Below are 27,762 nucleotides of genomic sequence, written 5' to 3'. Positions count from 1 at the left end.
TCACAGATTATCAGGACTGGCTTCTGGTCTATTGTTCAATTTCCACTTAATTTTTAAGGGGCGCCAGAGGATTAGCCGTGACCCCAGCCACGCTAAGTTTATATACTGTATTTAATAGTATAATTTTCAAATATGACAGGAATAACCCAGATGTGAAATGCTGAATCATTAATCACAGCTATGATTAATATTTCATAAAATCAAAGCCAGTCTATCTACCCCTCATGTCATCAGATTTCCATAATGTATGAGTCGCATTTAGAAGGTGCCTAATTTGAAAATACCAGATGCTCAGGGTGCAAAAAAGAAATGCTTAAACTAAACTCTTCCAAGAGCATGAGCAATACGATTTTTAGTCTAAAGAAATCTGATTTTAGGCTTCCCAAATCTGTGTTGGTTTATTAATCATGTAGAAGTTCCAATTTTAGGAAAGGCAAACAAATAACATTTCTTAGGAGGGTGATACAGAAAAAGTCTATATGTATATATATATTTTTTGATATACAAAATATACACAACTAACAGTAATTACTATCTTAGCTACTAGTTCAATACAGTTGAGACTTTAAAATGTTTGTTGGGAAAAAGAAAATCACAGAAAATAAATTTCCTAAATAACAATCTTCTCAAAATTTTTTGGCTACTGGCATATACAAAACCAACTGAAATAAACATACATATAATTCATTTCTCATGGATTTCATCATGCTGTTTATCTAGAGTTCCAAGAGACATATTTCCACGGGATGCTGTTTATCTAGAGTTCCAAGAGACATATTTCCACGGGAGACCATGGCTATCACTTCATGAACACAGTATGCTATACAGGTACACTTCATGTAATGCTATTCAGCACAAACAAAACAGTCTCACATACAGGTCACAGAGACAAGTTTCTGGGAAAGTACACACCAGGAGTAACTACACAGGAGTGCTTGTGACTCGATACCATACATTTTTACTACCTAAAGCTCCATCATATATTTAGAAAAATAATCTTATAAAAGAAGTGATCTGATTGAAATGAACAGAGGCGGTAAGTTGAATCGGTTTTTAAAAATTGATTTTCCAACATACAAGATCCACAACAGTAATTATTCACATGTGAGGAAAACGTATATTAAAGATACTTCCAGAACAGCAGATTCTGTTACTCAATTAGTTACCAAAGTAACTCTCCACTATTCTTGCCTGGAGAATCCCATGGACAGAGGAGCCTGGTGGGCTACATACAGTCCAAAAGGCTGCATGGAGTTGGACACAACTGAAGCGACACAGCACGCACAGACGCATGTCAAGAAAGGACTGCAAACAGCACGCAGATGCATGTCAGCATGGTCTGCAGCTTTCTAAAAGGAAGCCCTTAATGTAGCTGTAAAGTGGAATTCTGTAACATGTCACTGTGGGAAGGGTCACTGCTTTAAGTCCGTTTTTAAGAAGTGCTGCTTCCAAAGTTTTCAACGTGCACTACCCGGTGGCAGGGAGGATGTAAACTAAGGAAGAATCTGGGTGCCAGGTCCCTGGAACTTTCGTTAGTTGGGTCTGCAACAACGTAAGTGGAGATACACACCCCTCTGGGGCTGCTGTGTGAACCCAGAAGTTATGTAAGTCACTTAAAATAAACTGGAGAATTTCTACATGAGCCAGGCAAATGAATCCTGTTTATACCTACACTATCAGGATTAGAATCACTTCTTTTTTTTTCCACATTTTTAACTTTTTCCCCCCTAATTGGGTAGAATAGTTTAAGTATATAATAATCTGCTGCTGCTGCTACTAAGTCGCTTCAGTCATGTCCGACTCTGTGCCACCCCATAGATGGTAGCCCACCAGGCTTCTCCGTCCCTGGGATTCTCCAGGCAAGAACACTGGAGTGGGTTGCCATTTCCTTCTCCAATGCATGAAAGTGAAAAGTGAAAGTGAAGTTGCTCAGTCGTGTCCGACTCTTAGCAACCCCATGGACTGCAGCCCACCAGGCTCGGGGATTTTCCAGGCAAGAGAACTGGAGTGGGTTGCCATTGCCCTCTCCAATCTACTTATTCCTTAATTTGACCCTTCTTTGGTTAAAAATTTCATCTGTGGCCATATACTTGCTTTGAATTATAGAAATATTCTGGCAATACTCCAATGTTTACTGTAAGACAAGTCATGAAATATAAATGAGGTTTCTAAATTCCCAGTGTAGCTTTTAGAGATGAAGAACCTTATCTTAAAGGTTATGGTGGGGAGAGCTGATGGAAAATTTCAATAAATGCTGAATGTTTCTGACAGCTTACAGTGTTTTCAAAGTGTCTCACACCCTTTCCCGAGCTCTGGTTTCATGGGACGTGAAAAGGTGTCTGGGTGGAGAGGTTTCAGGTCACTTCCTTTACTATCTTTTTTCATTCTGCTCCTGAAAGCTTAAATCATGTCTGAGAAATATACAAGTTCTACTGGTGAGTGGCTGTTAAGGAGATGGAAAGTCATCTGCTTTGGGTAAAAAAGGCAGATGAGCAGGGCTGTCCAGCATTGAGCCCCTTAATCCTCAGTGATCCTTTGAGAAACCATAAGGCTCTCATCTCCTCTTATTTAAAATGACCTTTACTGTTTAAGAATGTACTCATTAGTACTGTTTCACACTTCATTCACTACATACGTACATCTTACTATTTTGTAAAATAGATGGTTTTTATTGACTTTCCCAGGAACCTGGAGACAGCTGCATGGCTGTGCCCACAGGAGGGAGTTCCAGCCAACCTGCCTATGAACTCTCCGGGTGTAACACACTCAGGGTATAACACGCTCACTCAGGGTGTAACACACTCAGGGTGCAACCCCCAAGGACCAGGACGTGCTCCTGCACCTTACATTCTCCCAGTAGCTTCACTTCCGGGCAAAACAATGAGCTGCTTCTTTCTGAGAATCCTCTGCTTCCCTCAAAACTGCCCCAACTTCTCCACAAAAGAACCGGATGGACTAACTTCAGGCCAGTGGGAAACAGTGCTCACTAAAGCTTTAGATCTCATCCTCAACTGGAAGCTGCAGCAGGCCTGTGTTGCATAACTTTAACAGGCAGGCAGTGATCAGACATGGGAAAGCGGCTCCAACGTCATTACAGAAGGTCAACAGATGCCACAGAGGCCCCCGGCAGAGCCGCACACAGGCTTGGGATTGGTGCTCTTCTGCCAAAAAGCCTGGCCGAGGACGCCCATGGCTCACACCATCACAGACTGCCCAGGACACGGGAGAATCAGAGTTTGGCTTAGAGTCTTTTACCCCGTCACATGGGAAGAAATGACACCGACAGCAAGAGACGGTGGCAACAGTGATTCACTTCCCGCCCACCTGTCAGTCTTTGGGGGTTCGATGCCCTGGGCTGTGGTGGATGGTAGTAGGGAGGACTCCCCTCCCACAGAGCGAAGGGCACCCCTCCCCACTGAGAGAGGGCAGAGCAACACAGGGAGCAGCTTCGAGGTATATTGGCTTATATCACATGCGATGCCTGGTTCACCACAAACAGGGAGTGTTTAGTCACATACACAGCTCAGGGTTACAAGCAGCTTCTTGCATGACGCTGACCCACACCGGCCTGGCAAGGACAAGTGTGATTAACAACATGTGCCCTGCATGAGGTGCAAGCACTTGGCATGCACTTAGGGAAACTCCTATCCTTTCTCCCATACATATAATTAGTTTAAAATTTCATAAGGTGCAGTTTTTGAAAATACAAATTTTATTATCTGAATTAATATGCTCAAATTTAACCAAAACATCTGTAATTCACAGGTGTAAACTGTTCTGATGGACAACAAAAACAAATACCAAACCCACAGTGTTTGGGGGTCAAAACACGCAACAGACAAGACAGAGCTAAATTACTAGATTTAACTAAAATGCAGAAGCCCAAAGAACTCTCCTGTATGTAATGAAACTATATGATGCATAAAGGAAGACCGTTGATAAACTGAGTGTAATCTGACATTTGAGTTTAGACTGGGGTAGTATCTGATTGGCTGAGAAACCAACCAGATTCTTGAGTGATCCCTTTTAAAAACATATAAACTAAAGTTAGGCCTCTTCTCCGATGTGTAATTTCTTCATTATGATGGAATGCAACCAAATACCATGCCCTGAGGTTGCTCCGTTTCAGCCCAGACAAATGCAAATGGCTTGTCGGGTGACAGCTGTTTGATAAGGCTCCTCTCCACGACCCGCACGCTTTACTTTTTCCCGTGAAACTTGGGATGAAAGGCAGAAGGCAGGAAGAGAATTAATGTAGCATACAGTCTAAAGGCAATGCTACAACCGTGATTAAGTAGAAAAGTTAAAAGGCACAGATTTTCCACAGCTTCGCTGCGTGCAAGCCATCCGTGTAACAAGCTGACAGCCGAGCGCGCCAGCTCCATCACCTCTCCGACAGCTACTGCGCCGCTGCGCCCCTTTTCAGGGGGAATTTGCGTCTGTACCATGAAGCGTTGTACATTATTTCTGAGCTCTGCGGGGGGCTCGAGTCCATATGGAACCTTCACAAATATTACCACAGATCAAACCAGCGGCGTCAGGAGGCAGATTTGACATACCTATTTAAATGAGCGGCAGGGGTCCCCCGGGCGGCCGCGGGCGGTGCGGAGAGCCTGGGCAGAGAGCGCGGCCGGCTCCATTACTCAGCAAAGATGCCCTCCGCATCCATCATTCATTTCATTTCTGCTGGGGCAAGAAGCTCATTTGCCCAAGGTCAACAGAAAGTGAAAGGAAGGTTTTCTTTTTTCCACGCCCCTCCCCAAGAAATAAATGCACCTGACAACTGGGGATTCTATCCTCTGGCTTTGCAGAGTGCAAACACCAGCCAGCTTGACAAAGCAGAGTACCCATGTGCGCGCGGGCCAAGCTGCCCGAGAGTGCACTGGGGCCATGGAGGCCTGGAGACTGTTTCCGTTAACTGGGAGAAGTCATACTATGAATAAAATAAAACTTGACACTGTGTTCTAAAGATGAAGCGGGGTCTGTTGTTTAAAACTGGGTATCAGCATCCAGCCTTTTGTCACTGTAACTGTAGGAGATGCCCCAGTGTGTACACCATCAAACACCTGGGCTCTGCAAGAAAATACAACCTGTTCTCAGGACAGGCAAATGCGGTGGGGGGTCAAAATGTAGTGAAATCACTTCTTTGTGGGTCCTCTAGACCCTGATTCTAGCCTCATACACCGTGCTGGCCTATGAAAAACAAATTGTATTTGAATAACTAATCATTTCATGGCAAATAGATGGGGAAACAGTGGAAGCAATGACATATTTTCTTTTCTTGGGCTCCAGAATCACTGCAGACAGTGACAGACAGAAATTAAAAGACGCTTGCTCCTCGTAAGGAAAGCTATGACAAACCTAGACAGCGTATGAAAAGCAGAGACATCCCTTTGCCAACAAAGGTCTGTACAGTCAAAGCTATGGTTTTTCCAGTAGTCATGTATGGATGTGAGAGCTGGACCATAAAGAAGGCTGAGCACCAAAGAACTGATGCTTTCAAACTGCGGTGCTGGAGCAGACTCTTGAGAGTCCCTTGGACTGCAAGGAGATCAAACCAGTTCATCCTAAAGGAAATCAGTCCTGGGTGTTCATTGGAAGGACTGATGAGGAAGCTCCAATACTCCAGCCACTTAACGCAAAGAGCTGACTCACTGGAAAAGATCCTGATACTGGGAAAGATGGGGGGCAGAAGGAGAAGAGGGGGACAGAGGACGAGATGACTTAGTGACTGAACAACGAGAGGGAAGGACTTTGCCTCTTCCCAGGTGAGTGAGTGCCCCATCACCCAATGATGTCTTTCCTGATTCTGGCCCTGTGATGCACACCCACACCTGGATACTGACCTGAGCATCTCTTTCTCAACACGACCTTTGGAAGTAAAAGCGTTTTAAGGACAAGCCATTCTGACATAACTTCTCTAGTGCTTACCTTTAGCAAAGATAAATTAATAAGATATAAAGCCTTTTAACATACTGTCTTACCTCTAGAAGTCTTACTTTTTGTCTGTTATGAAACGTACTAGGTAAATTCTGAAGCTGAGCAAAATCCCTGGTATCATTAGTTACTTAGCTAACAGTTCATGTTATTTACCATAAGTGTGATATACTTACATGCATTAATGAATAGTATGACTGTTTGCCAGTGTAAAAGAGAAAATGAAATGGGCGGCCATCTTCTCCCCACTGGACAGCTAATAAAAACCAAATGAAAACAAATAAGAAAAATAAAAATACAGAGACCAAATAGCCTGCATTTAATTGCGGTTTTGTAATTCTGCAATAAGACATGCTTTTAATTCTGATTAACTTTTAAAATAACAAAAAAAAGCATTAATAATTAGAATTGAGTTTGGCAGGTTTAACCTAAATTTAGGATATTTAATATTTCATACCCATTGATACAAAACAATGTTTATATTCCATAAAACATTCCTAAACATTTCACCATGAGGGTTTCCATAATTTGTTTTAAATTAACACACAAAATACCAGTATTATCTTGCTAGAACAAAACAATTTGTTTGGTTATTAATATAATGCACTCCCATAATCTTAAAAAGGAACACCAATAAAGTCAAATGTAATACAGTTAGGAAAATATAACACAGAAGAGAACGAAATGGATTTGTCTGTGCCACTCTGTTTCAACTCTGTGGAGACACACCTCCCAGAGTTTAAGAAGTCTAAAATAGAAGGGGCCCCACACAGGATGTTATGTGTGGTTCCTTTTGAAATACAGATAATCATTCACATCCAATAAACAGCAAACAAGCTGAGAAATGGCGTTGTAGCAGTAGATGAAGCCAACGTTAACTCCACGTCCTTATGTGTGTATGGCAATGTTACTCTGTTAACCACTGGCAAGAACTCCGAACACGGAGGTTATACTCTCTACTGCACGAGTTGTACACGCTTTTCCCCCCATCTGCCCGCCTTCCGACCTTGTCTGGGGTGTCCCTCACAGCCGAGACATGCACAGTGCGGCAGTGGACTCTGTCCCTGTTCCTTTATGGCGGTGCTTCTCAACTGCTTTTTCATTATCATCCCTACTAAGGAACCCTTACTAGACACTTTCTCCCTCATCGCCTGTCTCCCCAGGAAAGCTGAACACTGTAGATGCACCGAATATCTGCTGACACGCACTGTGGCCCTTTCCAGGGCCACAAACATAGTAACAGCTAAGATTTTTTTGCCTCCTATGAACCAATTTACACTCCCTTGGGGGCAATACCACCCTCATTGAGAAAACCTGCTCTAAGACTCTGGACTGTCTAAAAACTATTTTCCTATATACTATCTTCTGGAATTTTTCTATGTTTTTTCTGATCAGAAATTTAATCAATATGCAATTTACTAACACATCTGCGAGGCAGAAATCCAAGTACAACCTATTCTGTCCAATAAAGAGGGTCATTACTCCATCAGTTTTTAAAGATAATATGCTCTTTTCTTTTGAAATGTCACCTGTACAGCATGTAGGGTATCTTCCTCTTCTGGGATAACTGGATTATACACAGGCCAATTTAAGTGAATACACTTAAAATGAAGGCCATTTTATAATAAATGGTGGAAAACAGGTGTGTACTGGTATCTCACTGTTGCTTTAGTTTGTGTCTTCCTGAAGCATCTTTTCATCCGCTTAGTTTCCACCATCTGAGTATGTTCTCCAGTGATGTGTGCTACGGTCTCTGGCTCATTTTTAAAGCAGGTGGTTGTTTTCTTATTGTTGAGTTTTAAGAGTTCTTCATACATTTTAGATAACAGTCCTTTAACAGATGTGTCCTTTCTAAATATTTTTCTACCGGCCTATGTCTTGTCTTTTCATTCTCTTGACCATGTCGCTCATAGAGCAGAAAATTTTAACTGTAATGATATCCAATTCATCAATTCTGTCATGAACCATGCCTTCAGCATTGTATCTAAAAAGCCAGGGGCAAACCCATCTTCTAGGTTGCTCAGTACTGGTTCAGTTTCTCTAACAGGTACAGGCCGGTTCACACTGTCTACTTCCTCGTGCTCAAATTTCAGCACATGGCCTTTCAGTGAACTGGTCCACTCCATCTGGGTTATCAAGTGGGTGGGCATAGAGCTGTTCACAGTATTCCTTGATTATCCTTTTAATGTCCCAGGACCAGAATCGCTGCCCCCTTCCTTTGCTGATAACAATATTGTGTCCTCTCTCCATTTTTCCAGCTATGCCTGGGTAGAAGATTATCAGTTTTACTGTCTTCTCAAAGAACCAACTTTTGGTTTTGTTCATTTTCTCCCTTAATTTCCTTTTTTTCAATTTCACTGACTTCTCTTCTAACTTTTAATGTCTCTTTTCTTCTGCTTACTCTGATTTAACTTGCTTTTCTGTTTCTACTTTCCTCAGATGGATGTTTAGATAACTGAATTTAGATTTTCCTTCTTTTCTAATACATGCATTCAGTGCTACAGATTTCCCTCTGAGCACGGCTTTGGCCCACTCTTCTTATCTTAATAATCTTTCAGATATTAGAATCCCCCCACCAGAAGCAAGCTTACAGATTATTGCTCTGGACTCCTTCACTGCATTTACATATGCCCACCTTCTGAGATAGAGATGCTTGTTGTGTGTGTTTATAAGTAAAAGTGGCATCTCTTGATCTATCCAACTATTTGTCCCTCTATTAGAGAGTGTGTAATTGAAAGAACTTAGGCTGCAAAGTCAAACTTCTTTGGTTTGTTTTTTAGCTTCTTTACTTAATAGTTGTGACCGTAACTGGGTTATTAACTCTTTTGTGAATCAGGCTGCTCATTTGTGAAAAAAAAAAAAAGAAAAGAAAACCACAAAATAATCACGAGGATTATGAGAATAAATGAACAATACTTAAAACACATATATAAAAAAATACAGATGGCATCCAGCTGCATTCACATCACACACCTGCTGCAGAATGAATGTCTGTGCCCACCCCCACCTTGCAGGAGCCTTGAGCCCCATGGAGAAGCCGCTGCAATGAGAAGCCTGCATACCGTAAGTAGAGAGTAGCCCCTACTTGCTGCAACTAGGGAAAGTCCACACAGCAGCAAAGACCCAACACAGCCATAAATAAATAAATAAAATAAATTAAAAATTTTTTTAAAACCCAGAAAGTGAGAGTAATCCAAATGCTCTGCTGATGAAAATTCATCCTCACCAAAACAAGGTAAACTGAAGGAAACTTCTGGTGAAACAAGGAAACTGAAACACAACCCTCCGAACTGAATTAAATACCCTCAAGCAAACATTTGGAGTTTTTGGAGAACACTTTGAATCAACAGTTCAAAACTGAAAACAGAATGGACAAAAAACTCAAAGAAATGAGACAGCTTGATTAAATTCAGGGGAGAAACAGAAAAAGTTAAAAGAATCAGGAATGTAGACTAGCTTATAAGTAATGTAAAAGAGAATAGACTAAAACATAATACATTAAAAAAAAAAAGGAAGCAACCCAAGAAATGAAAATGAGATAAAGAAGTTAAGAGTCAGAGTTGGTGTGACGGATCTGGAAGGCAACCAAGGAAGGAATAACACTTATATAATTGGAGTCCAAAGGAAAAGAATTAAAAGTGGAACAGAACTAAAATTTGTAACTGTTAAGAGAACTATTTCTGGATGTAAGGACTTGAATCTACCTATGAAGAACTATCACCACTGTAATCTAACCCTCAATAATAATCAACTGGATGCCACGCTTTCACAAAGCTACTAAATAGACAAAAAACCCTTTAGACCACCAGGGGAAGATGACTAGCCCAGAACTCCCCAAGGCAAGGCAACAACGGAGCAGCAGTTTCAGTAACTCAATGAAAGAAGTACGAACCAGAGACTTTCTCCTTCAGCGAAGCTGTCCTCCAAGTATCAAAGCTATGAAAAAACAATTTTAAAAACTCAAGAATTTCTATCCATGAGCCCTTTTGGAAAATCTACCAGGAAATGAATGAACTGCATTCAACCAACAGATGACCAGGGAAACCTTAGCAAAAGGAGCTGTGGATAGCATTTAACCTCCCACATCGGAAAACAAGAAAAACAACAGTTATCTACTCACTAAAGCTGTTGTGAAAATTATGAGTTAATGCATGCAAAACACTGAGAACTGTACCTGGTCTGCTCTAAGTTTCAATAAATACCAGTTGGTGTATTATTCAGGACACTTTTCAAATCAATTAGAATCAAGTTACCCATGACAATTTTATACTTTTAAATACCCTCTGAATATCATTATGGACATTATGTTTTCCTCTTAGGTTTTCTTCTTCCATTCACCAGACTTGCTAGCACTTGATCAATTTCACCAATTTTTCAAAGGGTTAGTTGGTTTTATTTGTCCTACCTTTTCTTTTAAATTCCTTTAATTCAATCATCCATTTCATTCTTTTTCTGCCTTCTTGAACTGACTACTGTTCATTTTATTTCTAGTCTTTCTCAAAGCTTAATAAATACGTTTGCCTCTGTGTTAAACATTGTCCATATCCCATAGGGTTTAATATGAACTGTCATATATTTTTCAGCAGTCTGTAATCTCAATTTTGATTTCACTTTAACACCAAAGTTTTACAGTTCTAATCCACATAATTTCTATTTTTATAATTTGTTGGGTTTTCTCTACAACCTACTGCATCATAATTCTATTAATATTCCACTGGCATCTGCATAGAAAATGTATTCTTTGTACTTCAATCTGTAGCTATAAAATCATGCTGTGTTACTCGAATTCTTTAGAGCCTTAGTTAACAGCTTTTTGCTTTAAATGTTTCCATGCTAAATGCCTGGTGCAAAAAGGTTCATGGTCATCAAAGCCACTTAATGGATATTAGGTTTTATCAATATAAATTAACATTCCTGCCTCACTGAACCCTTCCCTAAGCTCCCTGAGTTCCATTCTGTCTGGTATTAGGGGTTCCTCTTTGCTTCTGTCATCAACCGGGTACATATCTTTGTTTTTCCCAATAATTTTTTAATCACTTGCTTTAAACAGCAGAGCAGGATTTTATGTTAACTCAATCTAGAAGCTTCCATCTTTTGATAAGGGGAGTGGGAGCACATTCAAAGTGCCATAATCTATTCAAATCTAAAATTCAATGATACTTTTTAACATACAAATCAATTTGTTCTGTATTTACAAAGTATAGCAAAATTGGTAAGTAGGTCAATAGACAGATGGCAAATTCTAGCTGATTCTAAAGGTATAGTGTTTGAAGTGAAAGTGAGTGTTACTTGCTCAGTTGTGTCTGACTCTTTGCGACCCCATGGACTGTAGGTAGCCCAGGCTCCTCTGTCCATGGAATACTCCAGGCCGGGAATGCTGGAGTGGGTAGCCACGCCCTTCTCCAGGGGATTTTTCGAACCCAGGGATCAAACCTGGGTTTCCTGCATTGCAGGTGGATTCTTTACCATCTGAGCCACCAGGGGAGCCCCCAAAACACAGATAAATGTACTTAACTGAAATGTAAGAAAATCCTACCAACATGGACATGTTTCCAGGATAACACATGGGCATTTTGCAGGGACACACGGACACTTCAGTGGTTACAGTCCAGCTGACAGTAGCAAAAGCTTCCAACTACTGAGAAGCTGGTGTGACACCAAAGGACCAGGCTCAGAGGGGCAGACACACAAGAAGAGGCGCGACCAACAGAGACACAGAACAGAGAGAGAAGAACACAGGTGAGGAGCCTCCGGGGCTGAAAAATGGAGAAACCACTAAAAGAGGGGGAGCATCACTATCGTTACGATCATCTACAGAAAGGCTCTAAGTGTAAGCTACCGTGCACTATGCCTTCAGTTTTACTTCTAGAAAGCTGAGTTGTGTCTTTGATTTACATTCTAAATACAGCCTTCATTTATTGTCTTCCCAGAAACTATTAATTGATGTCACAGTTTATTATCAACCACATGTAAGAGTTCAGAAAATATAAAAGACAGAAAATATTTATTAGAAGATTCAAAATACCTCTAGCAGGATCCAAAATAAAAGTTATCCTGAAAAGAGTGAAGCAGAGAATGGCAGAATGCCTAGCTTTGAACAGAGGTGAACATTCAGCAAAAACAGCAATTTGGAACAAATTGATTTTTAATAGACATATCTACTCTCTTACCAATCAATTTATTGGCTCTGAAACACTCTAATGCCACCCACCAACTGAGCATCTGTGGCCAGAAGGCGCCCCTCCAGTGTCTCCACACATTTTCACTGCTGAGGTACACGCTTACTAAGAGTCAGTTTTGTTTATTCCCAAACGTGTTTATTATAATTGTACTCGCTCCTACAATTACATGAATTAAGTATTCTATAAACAGATGAAACCTGGGTGAAAACAGAAAAAGACAGTAGCTGCTTCTCTGAAGACTAAGTTGAATGCTTTAGAAAGATTCAAAGGCAAGTTACTAAAAAAAAAAAAAAAGGTTTGTTCAACTTCAGTGTGGTTGGGGGGACATCTGCAGAAATATAAAAATATTGCTCTCTCAGACTTCTTAAGGAAGTTTGAGTTCTTTGCTCCGGTGTAAGGAAAGCGAAACTGAAACCTTTGATGGCACATCAGCGGGAAAGGTGCATGAAAGAAACGAGGAGGGACAGACGCACCCTCAAAGGCAAACTCTCCAGGGTTACAGCAAGTCTGCTCAATACAAATCTCTATTTCAAATGTTTTCAAGAAATGATTTCTGGCTTTAGTACTTTTTAAAGTAACTGACAACCCACCTTCCCCCCAAGCTTATCCAGGAAGCTTCTAATCTGAAATAGAAATATATACATGCTATTTCCTGGTGACCTTAAAGTTTGCCCCATGCTTTCTCCAAGGTTTCAGTTGACATATTTAGAAGATAAAGAGAAAATCTTAAAAGAAACTAGAGAAGACAGGGGGCAAGAGAATAGTGATGACTAACTGCTCATCAGAAACAACAGATCACACAAATAAGACCAAAAATTTGTATTTAGTGAAAGTATGCTTACAAAATGAAGAACATGTAAAAATTCTCATATTTAAAAAAGCTGAATTTGTCTCCAGCAGATCTATACCCAATTCTTCTTCAAAAAGGCACATCAGAATGCAAATAAACTGACATCAGTATAGGCATAAACTCTAACCTGATCTAGTTTTAATATTATTTAGTGAAAAGGAAACAATCTGCAAAGCCCAGTTATTCATTATTAGTTATAAAATATTCCTGACTTCTTTCACAACAACCATGACACAGATTTCCACACACCTGAGTGACTGAGGATACCTAACAGCACTGTGGAAAGAAAGAGCTAGTTTATTCTTGAACAAACTCACCTCTCTGTTTTGGAAAAATCTCTTCGGGATGCTGTAAAATAAATTAAAAATGTATTAGGTAATTACTGTAACATAGAAAGCTAAGTGAAATTAGTAAAAAGTATTAATAAAGAGAACTACCTTCATTATGGGTCGGGCTCGCTTCTCAAACAAACCACTGGGAAAAAGGTAAGTGATCGCCCTCTGAAAAGACACACAAAATTAACACCAGTTGTAAAATCAAGTTCACGTTTATGACTAACAGTAACTAAGTGCTTACTATGTGCCAGGTACTGAACCAAGGGCTTCACGGGCACTATCTCGCTGTGTAGTCTTTTGAGTGAATTAATAAAACCACCACACACATATTCCCCAAAGGGCAGGCCCCAATCCCCCACCGCCGTGACACGTGGATGTTTTCAGAAGCTCTCTGAACGTTCCCTCGAACTTGGGAGAGGCTCTTCAACTATGTTTTCCCAAGTGCGTTCTCTTCAATGCCTGCTTCTCAATGGGGATGCTCTTGGCATTTTGAAAGTGAGGCTGCCCTGTAGGCTAACTTCCCCCATACAGCAGGTCATTCTGTCATCCCTGGTCCTTCTCCCAAAACCTCCGGCAGGAACATACCCAATGCTCTTGACACATATCGCCCCGGCACGTTTCCAAATGCCCTTCACCTCCTGGGGGCAGTACTGCCCCCAACCTGAGATGGACCACGTAAGGCCCTGCAGTCTTCTCCAGCAGCCTCCTCACAATCAGAAGGAAAAGCAAACACAAAAAGCACGGGTCTTCATCCCTGCTGCACATCATCAGATGAAAGCCTGTGGACCCTACAACCCTCCCCGAGCTCAGGATGGACTGGCAGCCCCTGCAGCACCAGCGCTCTTCTTTCAGAACCTGTTTCTTCTGCACAGAAAACATGCTGGGGACTTCCCTGGTGCTCCAGGGACTAAACTCTGTGCTCCCAATGCAGGGCCCCAGGTTCGACTTCTGGTCAGCGAACTAGATCTCACGTGCCACAATCAAGGCTCCATGCAGTCAAAGAAATATATATTTAAAGAAAATGTGCTAGACCAGATCCTGTCCCTAGAAGTAGGGCCTATAAATTCTGGGGGGGGAGGGGTGGCAAATTCAATTACATTAAGGAGCCTAAGTGTGTCTCTGGGTCAAGTTTTACTCATTCTGCCTTCCGGCAATAAAACCAACACTAAAAAACAAAAACAACAAAACTCGGGTCAAACACCAGAGTGCTACTTTTGTGAACTTTTTTCTTTTTGAAAAAACCAGGGGCTCCTCTATCTCCTTCTCTGCTGAAGGTGGACTTTTTATTTCATAAATGATGTTGAGATAAGTGGTCACCAATTGGAAAAGATAAAACTGGACCCAAACCTCACACCACATATCTGAGTAAACTCCAGATGAGTCAGAGAGCCAAAGGTGGAAAACGAAGTCAAAGCAGTACCAGAAGACAACATGGATGAGTTCCGTCAGGGCCTCCCCTGCTGGCCCGGAGGTAAAGAATCTGCCTGCAATGCAGGAGCCTTGGGTTCGATCTCTGGGGTCTGGAAGATCCCCTGGAGGAGGGCATGGCAACCCATTCCAATATTCTTGCCTGGAGAATCCCATGGACAGAGAAGCCTGCCAGACGATAGCCCATTGGGTCGCAGAGTCAGACACGACTCAGTGACTGAACAACAACATAGAATCCTTTAGAAATTTATAAGACTACAGCGTGGCTTATCTAAATCCAAAACAAAAGAATGTAAAAAAAAAACAAATTAACTCAAGTGTCACAGAGTAAAGTAAGGTATTTCTCATTTGTAAACATGCCGCTTACATCTTCAAATTTTCATGAGAATACTGGTGACTGCAGAGTTCCCTCCCATGAAGGCTAAATATGTAACTACATATTCTCAGGCTTTATGTCAAAGTATGAAAGGACTGCAGACGCCATGCGGGACATGGAAGCCCTGGGTCAGGACTGCAATCCCTATTAATTAGGGATCCCAGCTGGGCAGTGGGTCTGCAGCTGTTAACGTGATCAATGACTTACCTACATGTCATCTCTACTGATTCGCTTATAAATTACCAGCAAGTGAGACTAATGTACAGGTGCTAATTTATTTAAACTGTTCTCTGCAGCGCTACACAGCTTTATAAACTGCATCTGGCACCTAATGTTGGCTGTCAGTTGTACTTAGACATGCCTGTCCTAACGACTCTGTTCATTAGAAGTGAGCACAAATTATGAAATATTGTGAAAAATGATACATCAAATGGAATGGGCACAGCAAATCAATTAGAGAAACTTCACACAGCAGATTCGCACTTAGGAGAATAAAACACTCAGGTTTCGGAAGGAGGTCTATAATACCAATTAAAAAGTAATTGGTAGACTTCAGCAGTATTATATATCAATTTGCTGGCTTTTTTCCTGAATTTCTTGACTAACGCAGAACTTAACTTTTAATTCCCAAATACACTCATTAGTAAATGCAAGTGCAATTCTGTATCCGTAATATTTAGGATAACTGAAATATCTCCAAACTTAAAATTGATAGGCTGAATCAAAAAGAAAGATGCAAATACTGGTGGTCCTCACCTTTTTGTGTATTTGCAGCATGACTTTGAGAAAAGGAATTTTGATGATCCATGTGAACCATCAAAAAGGGTTAAGAGTCAGTCAGCAATACTACAAAGGTCTGTCTTCTCCAGCAAGCAACGTGTGACTGTGTCTATGAATTCTGGGGCCCTGACCACCACCCACCTGACCAGTCTGCAGCCCTGGGTCAAGATTTGCAGAAAATATTTCTACCCCACTCCTGTTACACATGACAGGGCTATTTCTCAGTTTCTGTACAAAAAGACTCTCTCTTGGCCAAACTACAACTGCTTGACATTGAATTACAACCCCACGCAGCTCAGTGTTCATCTGACAGACACTACCACCCCCGACCACCCCAACCCAGCACACAGTATTCTCAGATGAGAACACTCGTCTGATCAACGTCTGGCAGGCACCTGGGAAAGATTTATGGCACAGGAGTTGAGGTCCATGCCATTAAGGTCTACCTTCAAAATGTTTAGCATGCATTTAAGTACTTTTTCAGCAAGATGCCACATACACAGACTACCACTGCTCGTCACGGGGTTCCCTGGCAGCTCAGTGGTAAAGGACCCGCCTGCCAATGCAGGAGACTTGGGTTCAATCCCTGGCTTGGGAAGATCCCCTGGAGGAGGGCATGGCAACCCACTGCAGTATTCTTGCCTCTGGAATCCCACGGACAGAGGAGCCTGGCAGGCCACAGTCCGTGGGGCTGCAAAGAGTCGGACACGACTGAGCGACTGAGCACAGCACAGCACGCTGCTCGTCAGAGGGACTGCTTTTCCTGTCACCAGCAGCCCCAGTGATTTGGGAATGAAGAATGGTTCGCGGCTCCTTTCTTTTCAATATAACTGAATAAGTTAGACAAAATTCAAACTATTTTGAAATGGAGAACGTCTACACCTAATTTCTTTCTAGTGAATTTGCTATTTTACCAACTAACAGGGTATTTTTCATATAAATTTAGCATTAAATATTTTGCAAAAACATTTCCAGCAGATATACAATGCTGGAGCTTTATTAATAATAATAAAATTTCTAAATAATGTAACTTTAAATATCAACAGTGACAAGCAGAATTATTTTTATTCATAAATTCTACCGATGACATTTCTTCTTTATTTCACTAATCCACCTCAGCACTCTTTTTTAAAAGGCTTATTAAATTAAGGGTACACCAACATGCAAGGTTAGCGAGGTGGAGTTTTCATACTTTTACGTTATATATGCTTCCTTCACTGAGGCCAGAGGCCAGACTTCTAGTCCAGCTCAACCTTTTGGAATAAAGTTGTAAACCTAGAAGCCAATGAAAAAGGCCTATAAATGAGCTGACATAAATCTGTGATTTTACTTAGAAGGAAGGGCATATGGGTCCTCATGCCGAGTCCAGGGGCTCTTGGTTCTAACTCACACACCTAACAACCTGAGCTGTGCCAAAGGCAGGCAGGTGAAGGAGCGCCGAGAAGCAGAAGCAGAGATGGACACGTTGGCATGGAAGAAGGGCAGTGCCAGGTCATCCAGTACAGGGACAACACGTCCTCGGGGACCCCACAGTCTGACAACCATCCCAGAAAGGAAAATCCTGCGGCTCTGAAAGGTCCATTGCGCTCACCGTGTTCTACTAAGTAAGGCAGGGAGGCTGCATCTGATTGTAGAAAGTGTTATCCAAATCAAATCTTTGAAAGCATGGGAACAGCAGACTTTGGGTGAATGCCTTGTATAGTCTTGGCATCGGCAACAATAAACACCTGCCCTGTGAGGTTTTTTTTGAAGATGAAACACGGTGATGCATCGTGAGCACACACAGGAGGTTTCAGTAAGTGGCGGTATTCTTTGTTACAAATAACGATGAAAAGTAAGTTTCTCTCCCTTTGGACTTCCCTGGTGGTCTAGTGGTTAGGAATCCCCCTGCCAATGCAAGAGGCACAGGTTCCTTCCCTGGTTGGGGAACTAAGATGCCATATGCCATGGACCAACTGAACCCACACGCATGGCAAGTGCAGAGTCTGTGTACCACAATGAAAGACCCTACACGCTGCAACTAACAGCTGACATGGTCAAATAAATTAATTTTTTAAAAAATATTTTCCTAACTTTATTGACTATGCCAAAGCTGTGTGGATCACAATAAACTGTGGAAAATTCTGAAGGAGATGGGAATACCAGACCACCTGATCTGCCTCTTGAGGAACCTGTATGCAGGTCAGGAAGCAACAGTTAGAGCTGGACATGGAACAACAGACTAGTTCCAAATAGGAAAAGGAGTACGTCAAGGCTGTATATTGTCACCCTGCTTATTTAACTTCTATGCAGAGTACATCATGAGAAACGCTGGGCTGGAGGAAGCACAAGCTTGGAATCAAGATTGCCGGGAGAAATATCAATAACCTCAGATATGCAGATGACACCACCCTTATGGCAGAAAGTGAAGAAACTAGAGTCTCTGGATGAAAGTGAAAAAGGAGAGTGAAAAAGTTGGCTTAAAGCTCAGCATTCAGAAAACTAAGATCATGGCATCCGGTCCCATCACTTCATGGCAAATAGAGAGAAAGAGTGGAAATAGTGGCAGACTTTATTTCTTTGGGCTCCAAAATCACTGCAGATGGTGACTACAGCCATGAAATTGAAAAACGCTTACTCCTTGGAAGGAAAGTTGTGATCAACCTAGACAGTATATTGAAAAGCAGAGACATTACTTTGCCAACAAAGGTCCATATAGTCAGGGCTATGGTTTTTCCAGTGGTCATGTATGGATGTGAGAGTTGGACTATAAAGAAAGCTGAGTGCCCAAGAATTGATGCTTTTTAATTGTGGTGTTGGAGAAGACTCTTGAGAGTCCCTTGGATTGCAAGGAGATGCAATCAGTCCTTCCTAAAGGAAATCAGTCCTGAATATTCATTGGAAGGACTAATGCTGAAGCTGAAACTCCAATACTTTGACCACCTGATGCGAAGAGCTGACTCATTTGAAAAGACCCTGATGCTGTGAAAGACTGGGGGCAGGAGGAGAAGGGGATGACAGAGGATGAGATGGTTGGATGGCATCACTGACTCAATGGATATGAGTTTGGGTAAACTCCGGGAGTTGGTGATGGACAGGGAGGCCTGGCGTGCTGCAGTTCATGGGGTCGCAGAGTTGGACACAACTGAGCGACCGAACTGAACTGAACTTTGGATATCAAATTATTTTTGTCCTTAGAAACAAGCATTTTGTCAGTATAGAAATGTTAAAGAAGACCCATAAACTGTACTGTCTCTTTCCAGTGATACATACAGCCAGACCTCTTACAGAAAGAATAGTTTCAGAAACATAAATGGAAACAGGAATTATAAAATGATACATGACTTCCCTGGTGGCTCAGATGGTAAAGCGTCTGCCTACAATGCTGGAGACACAGGTTCAATCCCTTGGTTGGGAAGATCTCCTAGAGAAGGAAATGGCAACCCACTCCAGTATTCTTGCCTGGAAAATCCCATGGACAGAAGAGCCTGGTAGGCTACAGTCCACGGGGTTGCAAAGAGTCCGACACGACTGAGCAACTTCACTTTCACTTTCACACAACTACAATGCTTTGGTAATGGTTGGTTGTCACTATCCTCTTCTGCTTTAGCTAATGACAAGAGTCAACGGACATAAAGTGTGAGACTTGGTAAAGCTGGTCAGTCAGTGGCAGTAAAGTGGAAGGCAGTGGCACTGCGTCACAGAGAAGGGTTCCCATTTCCACATGGGCTCCCAGACATGGGCGAGGCGAGAGCACGCCCCAGCCCACAGCGCAGAGGGCTCTCGGGATGAAGCGGCCCCAGGATGAATCCACGTTCCCGACAGGACTGCAGAGTCTTCTCCCCAACACACTGCCTCATGGAGAGTCATGCGACCGAGGCCACTGGAGCACTGGTGACTGACTCAAGTCACGGTAGATTTTATTTATCATAGCAAATGGCAATGAGAGCAACGACACAACACATTAGTCTCCTGCTCCTTAGATTCTGAGGTCGCAAACAGGAGTTATTCTTTCAGAGATGGGGAAACCAAGTGACGATGCTGTGACTTGCTACACGGGTAAGTCCACGACACTGCAAGGACTCTAACGCCAGCTTCTGTATCTTTCTACAACGTCACTTCAACTACAACAAATTTCTCTTCTAAAGAAAGATTAGTAACAAAGTTCTCCATCTACATTCCTCACAAGAAATCCAGCCTCTACCTATTTTTTTAAAAAGGTTCTATATATTTTAAAAGAAGATAGTGTATGTTTTTTTCATATTAATTCATGATTTCACTACTTTAGTGGCTAACTCTAAAGAGGATTTTTATTATGTTCAATTAGCACAACGATAAAAAATATTATCAACTTACTTTCACTGAACACACACACACACATAGTTTTAAAAGTACAGGAAAGCTGTGACCTCTCACACTTACAGCAAGATTTTAAACACATCTTCTCTGGAAAACAACTCTATATTTTAAGGGCCAGAACTAATAATACTGCTTCTACCTGACTGAATGACAGAATCTTTTAGATGTCTCTAAATAATGTAAGAAGGATACTCTAGACGAAAGACACCAATATGTATCTTTTTTAAACTTCTTAACAAAAAAAGTTAGCTATTTTTATATGTGAAAAAATTGTTTTACATCTTCAATATTTTTGCCTATATGAATTTCATAAATGATTTCAGTGATCATTATTTTAGCAACTGGTTAAGTATTAATAATAAGGAAAACCCAATCTCTAAAACACATAAAATAATAACAAATGGTTTAATGTGAATACAGTGGCACCCAATTTTCCTATGTAAAAATTACACAATGAGCCCCGACTTAACTAGCTGTGTTCAGTCACTCAGTCATGTCCTGCTCATTGTGACCCCATGGGCTGTAGCCCACCAGGCTTCTCTGTCCATGGGATTTTCCAAGCAAGAATACTGGAGTGGGTTGCCATTTCCTTCTCCAGGGGGTCTCCCTGACCCAGGGATCAAACCCACGTCTCATTCGGCTCCTGCACTGGCAGGCAGATTCTTTACTCACTGAGCCACCAGGGAAGCCCCTAGTTTAACAAGTCAATGAACGCAACAAATAAGTAAATAACTTGTATCCTTTAAAGTACAATAATAAAAAAACAATCTCTGATTCTTGTGAGTTTTAACTGACATCTAACACTTCATTTAAAGGCTTTACTGTTAAGAAGTCATGTTTCACTGAACAATGTTAGAAAAACAAAGCTCTGCCCTTGTTCCCGTGATTCCCAGAACAAGCACTGCACTTACATCAACATCCTCCTGGGTAAAGGTTTCTGGGTCCTCCCCCATCATGTTGGCCAAGTGTCTCTTCCCGATGTTGAACTCTTCAATCTGCTTTTTAATAAAGTCCACCGTGTAACTCTCACGTCTTAAGGCTGCAACATTTTTCTTTGTTGTTACAGCCGGGGAATGTTTGAGCCTTAATATCTAGCAGAAAATACAAATGGAAAGACAAGATTTTAAGTTAAACAATGATCTTATAGGCCACTGTCTCTAAATAAAAGAAGACATTTCAAACAATTGTCTTTTTAGGACGGTACTCAATTGATAGGAGCCTGGAAACGAGATAAAGCGTGCTTTTAAAAGCCTATGCTCACAAAGAAGTTTAAACTACTAACATTTCAACACATTAAAAATAATAATAAAAATAACTGGGTGATATGCTACCTCCATTATCTGCTAGAAATATCCACATTTGATACCGACTGGTCAATGTCAGCTGCTATGGGACTTGACGTATAGTGAATGAGGGTTAAACGGTACAGTGCATCCTCCGTCTTGTCTGACTCTTTGCACCCCATGAACTGTAACCTGCCAGGCTGCTCTGTCCGTTGGGATTCTCCAGGCAAGAAAACTGGAGTGGGTTGCCGTGCCCTCCTCCAGGGGATCTTCCAACCCAAGATGGAACCTGTGTCTCCTGCACTAACAGGGGGATTAGCGCCACCTGGGAAGCCCAGAGAGAAACACCACTCCCCTTAAAATAAGCCTGTGTACATGCAGACAGAAAGCAGCAAGCAGAAGACACAGACCTGGTGTGCGCTTCTCATGAACAGAATACTCTGACAAAGCAGAAGGACACTTCTGAGGTCAGGTTACAAGAAGACTCTCCTCCCCCTCTTCTCTCTCTTGATCAGACCAAGGAAAGCAAGACGTGGTGAGCTGCCCCCCAGGGGTCCACAGGCCAAGAACTGAGGGTGGTCTCTGGCCAACAGCCAGCACAACAGCTGCAAGGATGTGAATCCTGCCCACACCCACACTGAGCATGTGGGCAGCAGATTTCCGCCCCTGGCCTGAGATGACCATGGGCTGCTGCCTTGCGGGAGACCTTGAGCAGATGGCCCAGTGCAACTGTGCCTGGAATCCTGACTCACAGAGTCCACGAGGGAAATATCTGTTGTTTCAAGCTGCTATATTTGAGGTTAATTTGCTATACAGCAATAAGTAATCACTCAACACCCCAATTCGGAGAAGGCAATGGCACCCCACTCCAGTACTCTTGCCTGGAAAATCCCATGAACGGAGGAGCCTGGTAGGCTGCAGTCCATGGGGTTGCTGAGGGTCGGACCCAACTGAGCGACTTCATCTTCACTTTTCACTTTCAAGCATTGGAGAAGGAAATGGCAACCCACTCCAGTGTTCTTGCCTGGAGAATCCCAGGGACAGGGGAGCCTGGTGGGCTGCCGTCTATGGGGTCACACAGAGTTGGACACGACTGAAGCAACTTAGCAGCAACACCCCAATTACAACAATAAAGTGGAGTACAAGAAAGTTCACTTACTCTGTTTTATAAGGAAAGAGAAGTAGCAACGACGGGCATACCTTTTATCAAGTTTTCTTTAAATAAGAACTTTGTAAACTACATGAGGAAAATGAAAATTTTAATGACCCAGTATTTTCCATAATTAAAGTGACAAGGGACACACTGAAACATCTTTGCTACCAAAGGGCTTTCTTTCCTTTCCCATTGCTAACAAAATCGAATTTTAAAAAATTCAAAAATTATCTGGGGGAAAACACAACTAATGCACACAGCTGTATAAAGCATCTGCTACAAACACTGGTCAATTTTCAAATCTGCTTTGCAAAGACTTTTGAGGAATTTGCCAGTAGTATTAAAACTACTGAAAACAAACTGGATGCTGTGATAAACACAGAACATTATAACCTCCAGGAGCCCACAAGATGAGAGATGAAAAGAACAGATCCTTAAGACAGAGGCAGCAATGTTTTTTGCAGTAAAAGCAAAATACACAAGGGCTAAGCCATCGAGTATCATCCAGCATTCTTCTCTGGCAGACAGTCCGATCAACAAAGGCTTGTTGGCTCAGTACAAACTTAGAAAGTGCTCAGTAGAAAATCAAGAGGACATACTGATGTTTATAGTAACAGTTTTCAAAATAGAGATTGGCCTACTGCTTTTTCCTATTGTGAATGTCATAAATATTACAGAAAGCTAAATGAGCATTCTTACAGAAAATTGTATTGATAGGCATTAAGAATTCATGGATAACCTTTGTATTATACCGTGACTGTCAACTACTTACAACAAAGCCAAAACTACTTTTATTTGTGACAGTAAAAGACACACGTGTACCCCAATGTTCAATGCGGCACTGTTTACGATAGCTAGGACATGGAAGCAACCTAGATGTCCATCGGCAGACGAATAGATAAGAAAGTTGTGGTACATATACACAGTGGAGTATTACTCAGCTATAAAAAAGAATGCATTTGAGTCAGTTCCAATGAGGTAGACGAAACTGGAGCCTATTTTACAGAGTAAGTCAGAAAGAAAGTAAATCAGAAAGTAAGTCAGAAGAAAGTAAGTCAGTCAGAAAGAAAAACACCAATACAGTATATTAATGTACATATATGGAATTTAGAAAGATGGTAATGATGACCCTACATGTGAGACAGCAAAAGAGACACAGATGTAAAGAACAGACTTTTGGACTCTGTGGGAGAAGGCGAGGGTGGGATGATTTGAGAGAATAGCATTGAAACATGTACATTACCATATTTGAAATAGATGACCAGTTCAAGTTCAATGCATGAAATAGGGCACTCAAAGCCAGTGCACTGGGACAACCCGGACGGATGGGATGGGGAGGGAGGTGGGAGGGAGAGGGACGGGGAGGGAGGCGGGGTTCAGGATCGGGGGAATGGGGAACACATGTACACCCGTGGCTGATCCATGTCAGTGTATGGCAAAAACCACCACAACACTGTAAAGTAATTAGCCCCCAATTAAAATAAATAAATTTTAAAAAATCAAATAGCATAGCAAAACACTTTCTAATCCCGTCTCGCCATTCTCTCATCAGTTATTATACCAACTGTAGTTGCTAGAACCAATTATTTGTCATTGCCAGAATCCACTGACTGTGCACATTTCTGGTGCTTGGGTACCTACTGCGTCTTCCTGGAACAGAATCCCTCCTTTCTCATGTAACTCCTGGCAGACTCTCCCATTACCTCCTCGAGAGGATGCTGTCATTCTATCCATTTCAGCTCGTGTGTGTTAGGCTCTGCATGTCTGTGTTCCTCTATATTTACCTCTACAAATCTCACAGTACACTGTGCGCAGATCCTTGATATTCACAGGTTTAAAACCAGAAAAATCTGGCCATTCACAAGTAATATTCCCTCCTCCACTCAAATTTGGGACACCAAGATATCTGCACTTGTACTGAAGCATTGATGTGAAACATGGATTCCACAGTTCTGGTACACAGGAGAAAACCCATCGCGGAGGCTCCCAACTGAGCACCCAGGAGTCACAGTTTAACAGAACTTATTTCTTTTTCCTTGTTGCATCAGTGTCTCTCAAAGGTTTCTGACTGTGACTGATAGTAACAGCTATTGCTTATATCACTATCTGGAATTCACTTATACTTAATAAACAAAAAGTAAAAATACCCTCTATAAGAAGGCTTCCCTCGTGGCTCAGTGGTAAAGAATCTGCCTGCAATGTAGGAGATGAGGGTTCGATCCTTGGGTTGGGAAGAGACCCTGGAAAAGGAAATGGCAACCCACTCCAGTATTCTTGCCTAGAGAATTCCTTGGACAGAGCTGGTGGGCTACAGTCCATGCGGTTTGCAAAGAGTTGGACATGACTGAGCAACTAACAACAACAAAGACACAGAAGAGGTGTTTAATAATAATAATAATAATTGGAGAGATTTGTACTATACATGTTAGGTAAAGAAACAAAAAGTAGAAGAGACTCCATTCTTTAAAAAAATATGCATTTCATGTATGTCTGTATGTGATTAAAAAAACATAAAGAAAGACACAGAAGGATACATGTATTAGCAACTTTGGGAGTTCCAGGGAGGGAAAAAATACTCTTGGCCGCCTCCTCCACACTGTCTACAATAAAGACATTCTGTAACCTACAGTACCTTTCACAGAAAATTGTGTGTATACAAAAGGATATACTCAAAAGAGATGCATGAGAAAATAAAAACTTCCAGCCTATTTTCCAGTTAAAAAACAATAAAAACAAACGTTTGATGGGTAAATTGATGGATCGGTTGCTGTGAGCTAAAATGTAGAAGAAAAAATGAAAAAAATACAGTATTCCTTTTTTCAACAGTTTTTGATCATAGTACTTGACTTCTTTACAATATCTGGTACTGCTAATCACTTTCCCTCCTTGCAACATTCTCCTGTTTTCTATGACTCCACACTGCCTGGTTTTTCTCCTACTTCTTTGGTAGGTCATTCCCAATCTCCTGGGGGCCCTTCTTTCTCTACTGTTTGTCCTTCAGGGTCTGGTCCTTCTTCATTTTCCTCACTGACTGCACCTTCCCCCAAATAATCTAATCCATTAATTATCACACACAAGGTAACAGAGGACTTGTAAACCAGCTCTCTTCTTGAACTATGGCTTGCCTCTCTTTGGGTCCACTTCAGATCAGATCAGATCAGATCAGTTGCTCAGTTGTGTCCGACTCTTTGCCACCCCATGAATCGCAGCATGCCAGGCCTGCCTGTCCAACACCAGCTCCCGAAGTTCACTGAGACTCACGTCCATCGAGTCAGTGATGCCATCCAGCCATCTCATCCTCTGTGGTCCCCTTCTCCTCTTGCCCCAATCCCTCCCAGCATCAGAGTCTTTTCCAATGAGTTAACTCTTCGCATGAGGTGGCCAAAGTACTGGAGTTTCAGCTTTAGCATCATTCCTTCCAAAGAAATCCCAGGGCTGATCTCCTTCAGAATGGACTGGTTGGATCTCCTTGCAGTCCAAGGGACTCTCAAGAGCTATTTGAACTGTATGACAATGCACCTGGATATGGACCCATCATTTCTAGTCTCCCCCAGCTTTTGAGCAGGTTCAATTTTATATACAACTGAGTTGCTGCACAGCAGAGAAGTAAGAGAAGCCGTTTCTGTGAGCACAGCTATACACAGTGTAGAATAAACATCCCTCAAGTTTTTTTGATGTTATCTCTTTCCCAGTCCTGAAAATAGTAAAGTTAATATGAAAAGCTAGATTGTGCTGTAAACAAATGTGATATTGTTTAGTTTACTTTTGGTTCTACACAAATATTTTTTGTACAACGTTAAAGAAAGTGGACGTCTTTCTAAAAAAAAAAAGAGTCTTCTCCAACACCACTTGGACAGCACAAATATAACTATGCAATAAATGCAATTATTTTCAAAACTAAGCTCGTTTTTTTCCCCTCTCAAATTTTGTTCCTTTTACTCAGGTCCCATGTCAGTAAATGGCATTATCATCCAATCACTTCTGAAGCTAGAATCCTGGCTTCCCACTGGCCCCAGGATTAAATGTAACTTACAAGTTCTGGTCTCCATCAATCAGAGACATACTACCGAGAAAATTAACAGAATGGAAACTGCTCAGACGTAAGACACTTTAGAAATGTTTCTCTCTCCTCTCCACTGTATGACCTCCTGCATTAAGTCTTTGGGCCACTGCAGGAGTCCAGTTCTCATCCACCTCCACCCTCTTGATCGGGGTCTCGGGGGCCAGGGCTGAACCCATAATCCACCCAGGCGACAGGTCAAGGGAGGGGTCGCTCTGTTTCTGTCTCAGGTAAGTTCCCCCTCACTGCACCCTGAGAAAACCAGCCACAACCTCAAAGGTTGGCCGCTGCAAGGCAATTCCACCCTGTTTACCTGAGACCTCTGTTGACCACCTAAGATCCCACAGGCCTCGGCTCCCAATGCTGGGGGCCGGGGTTCGATCTCCCGCCAGGGAACTAGACCTCATATGCCGCAACTAAAGAGATCTCGCACCCAGCAACTAAAGATCCTCAGAGAAACTAACGACTCTGGAGGCGCCTGGCCACACCGCGTGCTACAGGGACCAGCACTGCCACCTTTCTCAAGCCTTACCTGGCATCTGGTACCTGTCTGCAGCCCAGAAGCCGCGGCTTTCCAGAGGCCTTGTTCCCGGGCGAAGCTAACCCTACCCGCAAGAAAGAGCCGGTAGGGAACTGCTGCGCCGCAGGACACACTGGGAGCTGCCATGTTGGGGGCAGGAGGCGCGGGCCGGAGGGCGATGGGGCAGGGCCTGCAAACTGCGCCGGCGCAGATGGGCGCCGGGTCCGCGAGGCTGCCGGGAAGAGGCGCGGAGCAGGGGGCGTGTCCCGCCAACCCCCGTTGGCTCGTCGCTGATTGGGCGCGGGAGCACGCGGGGCGTGTCCGCCCCCGCCCCTGGTCCGGGTCCCTAGTCTACTTGGCATCCTGGTCTTTCTGGGCATCCTGAAGTCGGTGGCTCATTGAGTCTCCTTGGAACGACTTCCACATGGCTTCTCGCCAGCCCTTTCGTGCCACGCCCAGCTTGCCCTGGCCCCAGCTCCCCCTGCGCAGCCCTGACTTCACGCCCATTATTACGCAGCTC

The 27,762-nt window shown here is 42.4% G+C and overlaps 1 protein-coding gene across 1 annotated transcript in view; it reads right to left on the bottom strand.

The window, feature by feature from the left end:
• The window catches only part of MRPS9 (mitochondrial ribosomal protein S9), a 37,912-nt gene extending 10,459 nt beyond the window's left edge, over positions 1–27,453 (bottom strand). The window contains exons 1-5 of the mRNA XM_010829687.1: positions 27,255–27,453; positions 21,138–21,317; positions 13,407–13,469; positions 13,287–13,317; positions 6,114–6,193 (exon numbers count right to left, since the gene is read on the bottom strand). Coding sequence (XP_010827989.1) covers positions 6,114–6,193; positions 13,287–13,317; positions 13,407–13,469; positions 21,138–21,317; positions 27,255–27,389 — 489 coding nt within the window. The 5' untranslated portion in view covers positions 27,390–27,453. The remainder of the gene's footprint in view (positions 1–6,113; positions 6,194–13,286; positions 13,318–13,406; positions 13,470–21,137; positions 21,318–27,254) is intronic.
• Positions 27,454–27,762: the final 309 nt, after the last annotated feature.

This window comes from Bison bison, unplaced genomic scaffold (assembly GCF_000754665.1).
Source record: "Bison bison bison isolate TAMUID 2011002044 unplaced genomic scaffold, Bison_UMD1.0 scf7180017864508, whole genome shotgun sequence".
Lineage (NCBI taxonomy): Eukaryota > Metazoa > Chordata > Mammalia > Artiodactyla > Bovidae > Bison > Bison bison.
Note: the sequence above shows the minus strand (reverse complement) of the source record. Positions and strands in the feature narration are given on the sequence as shown.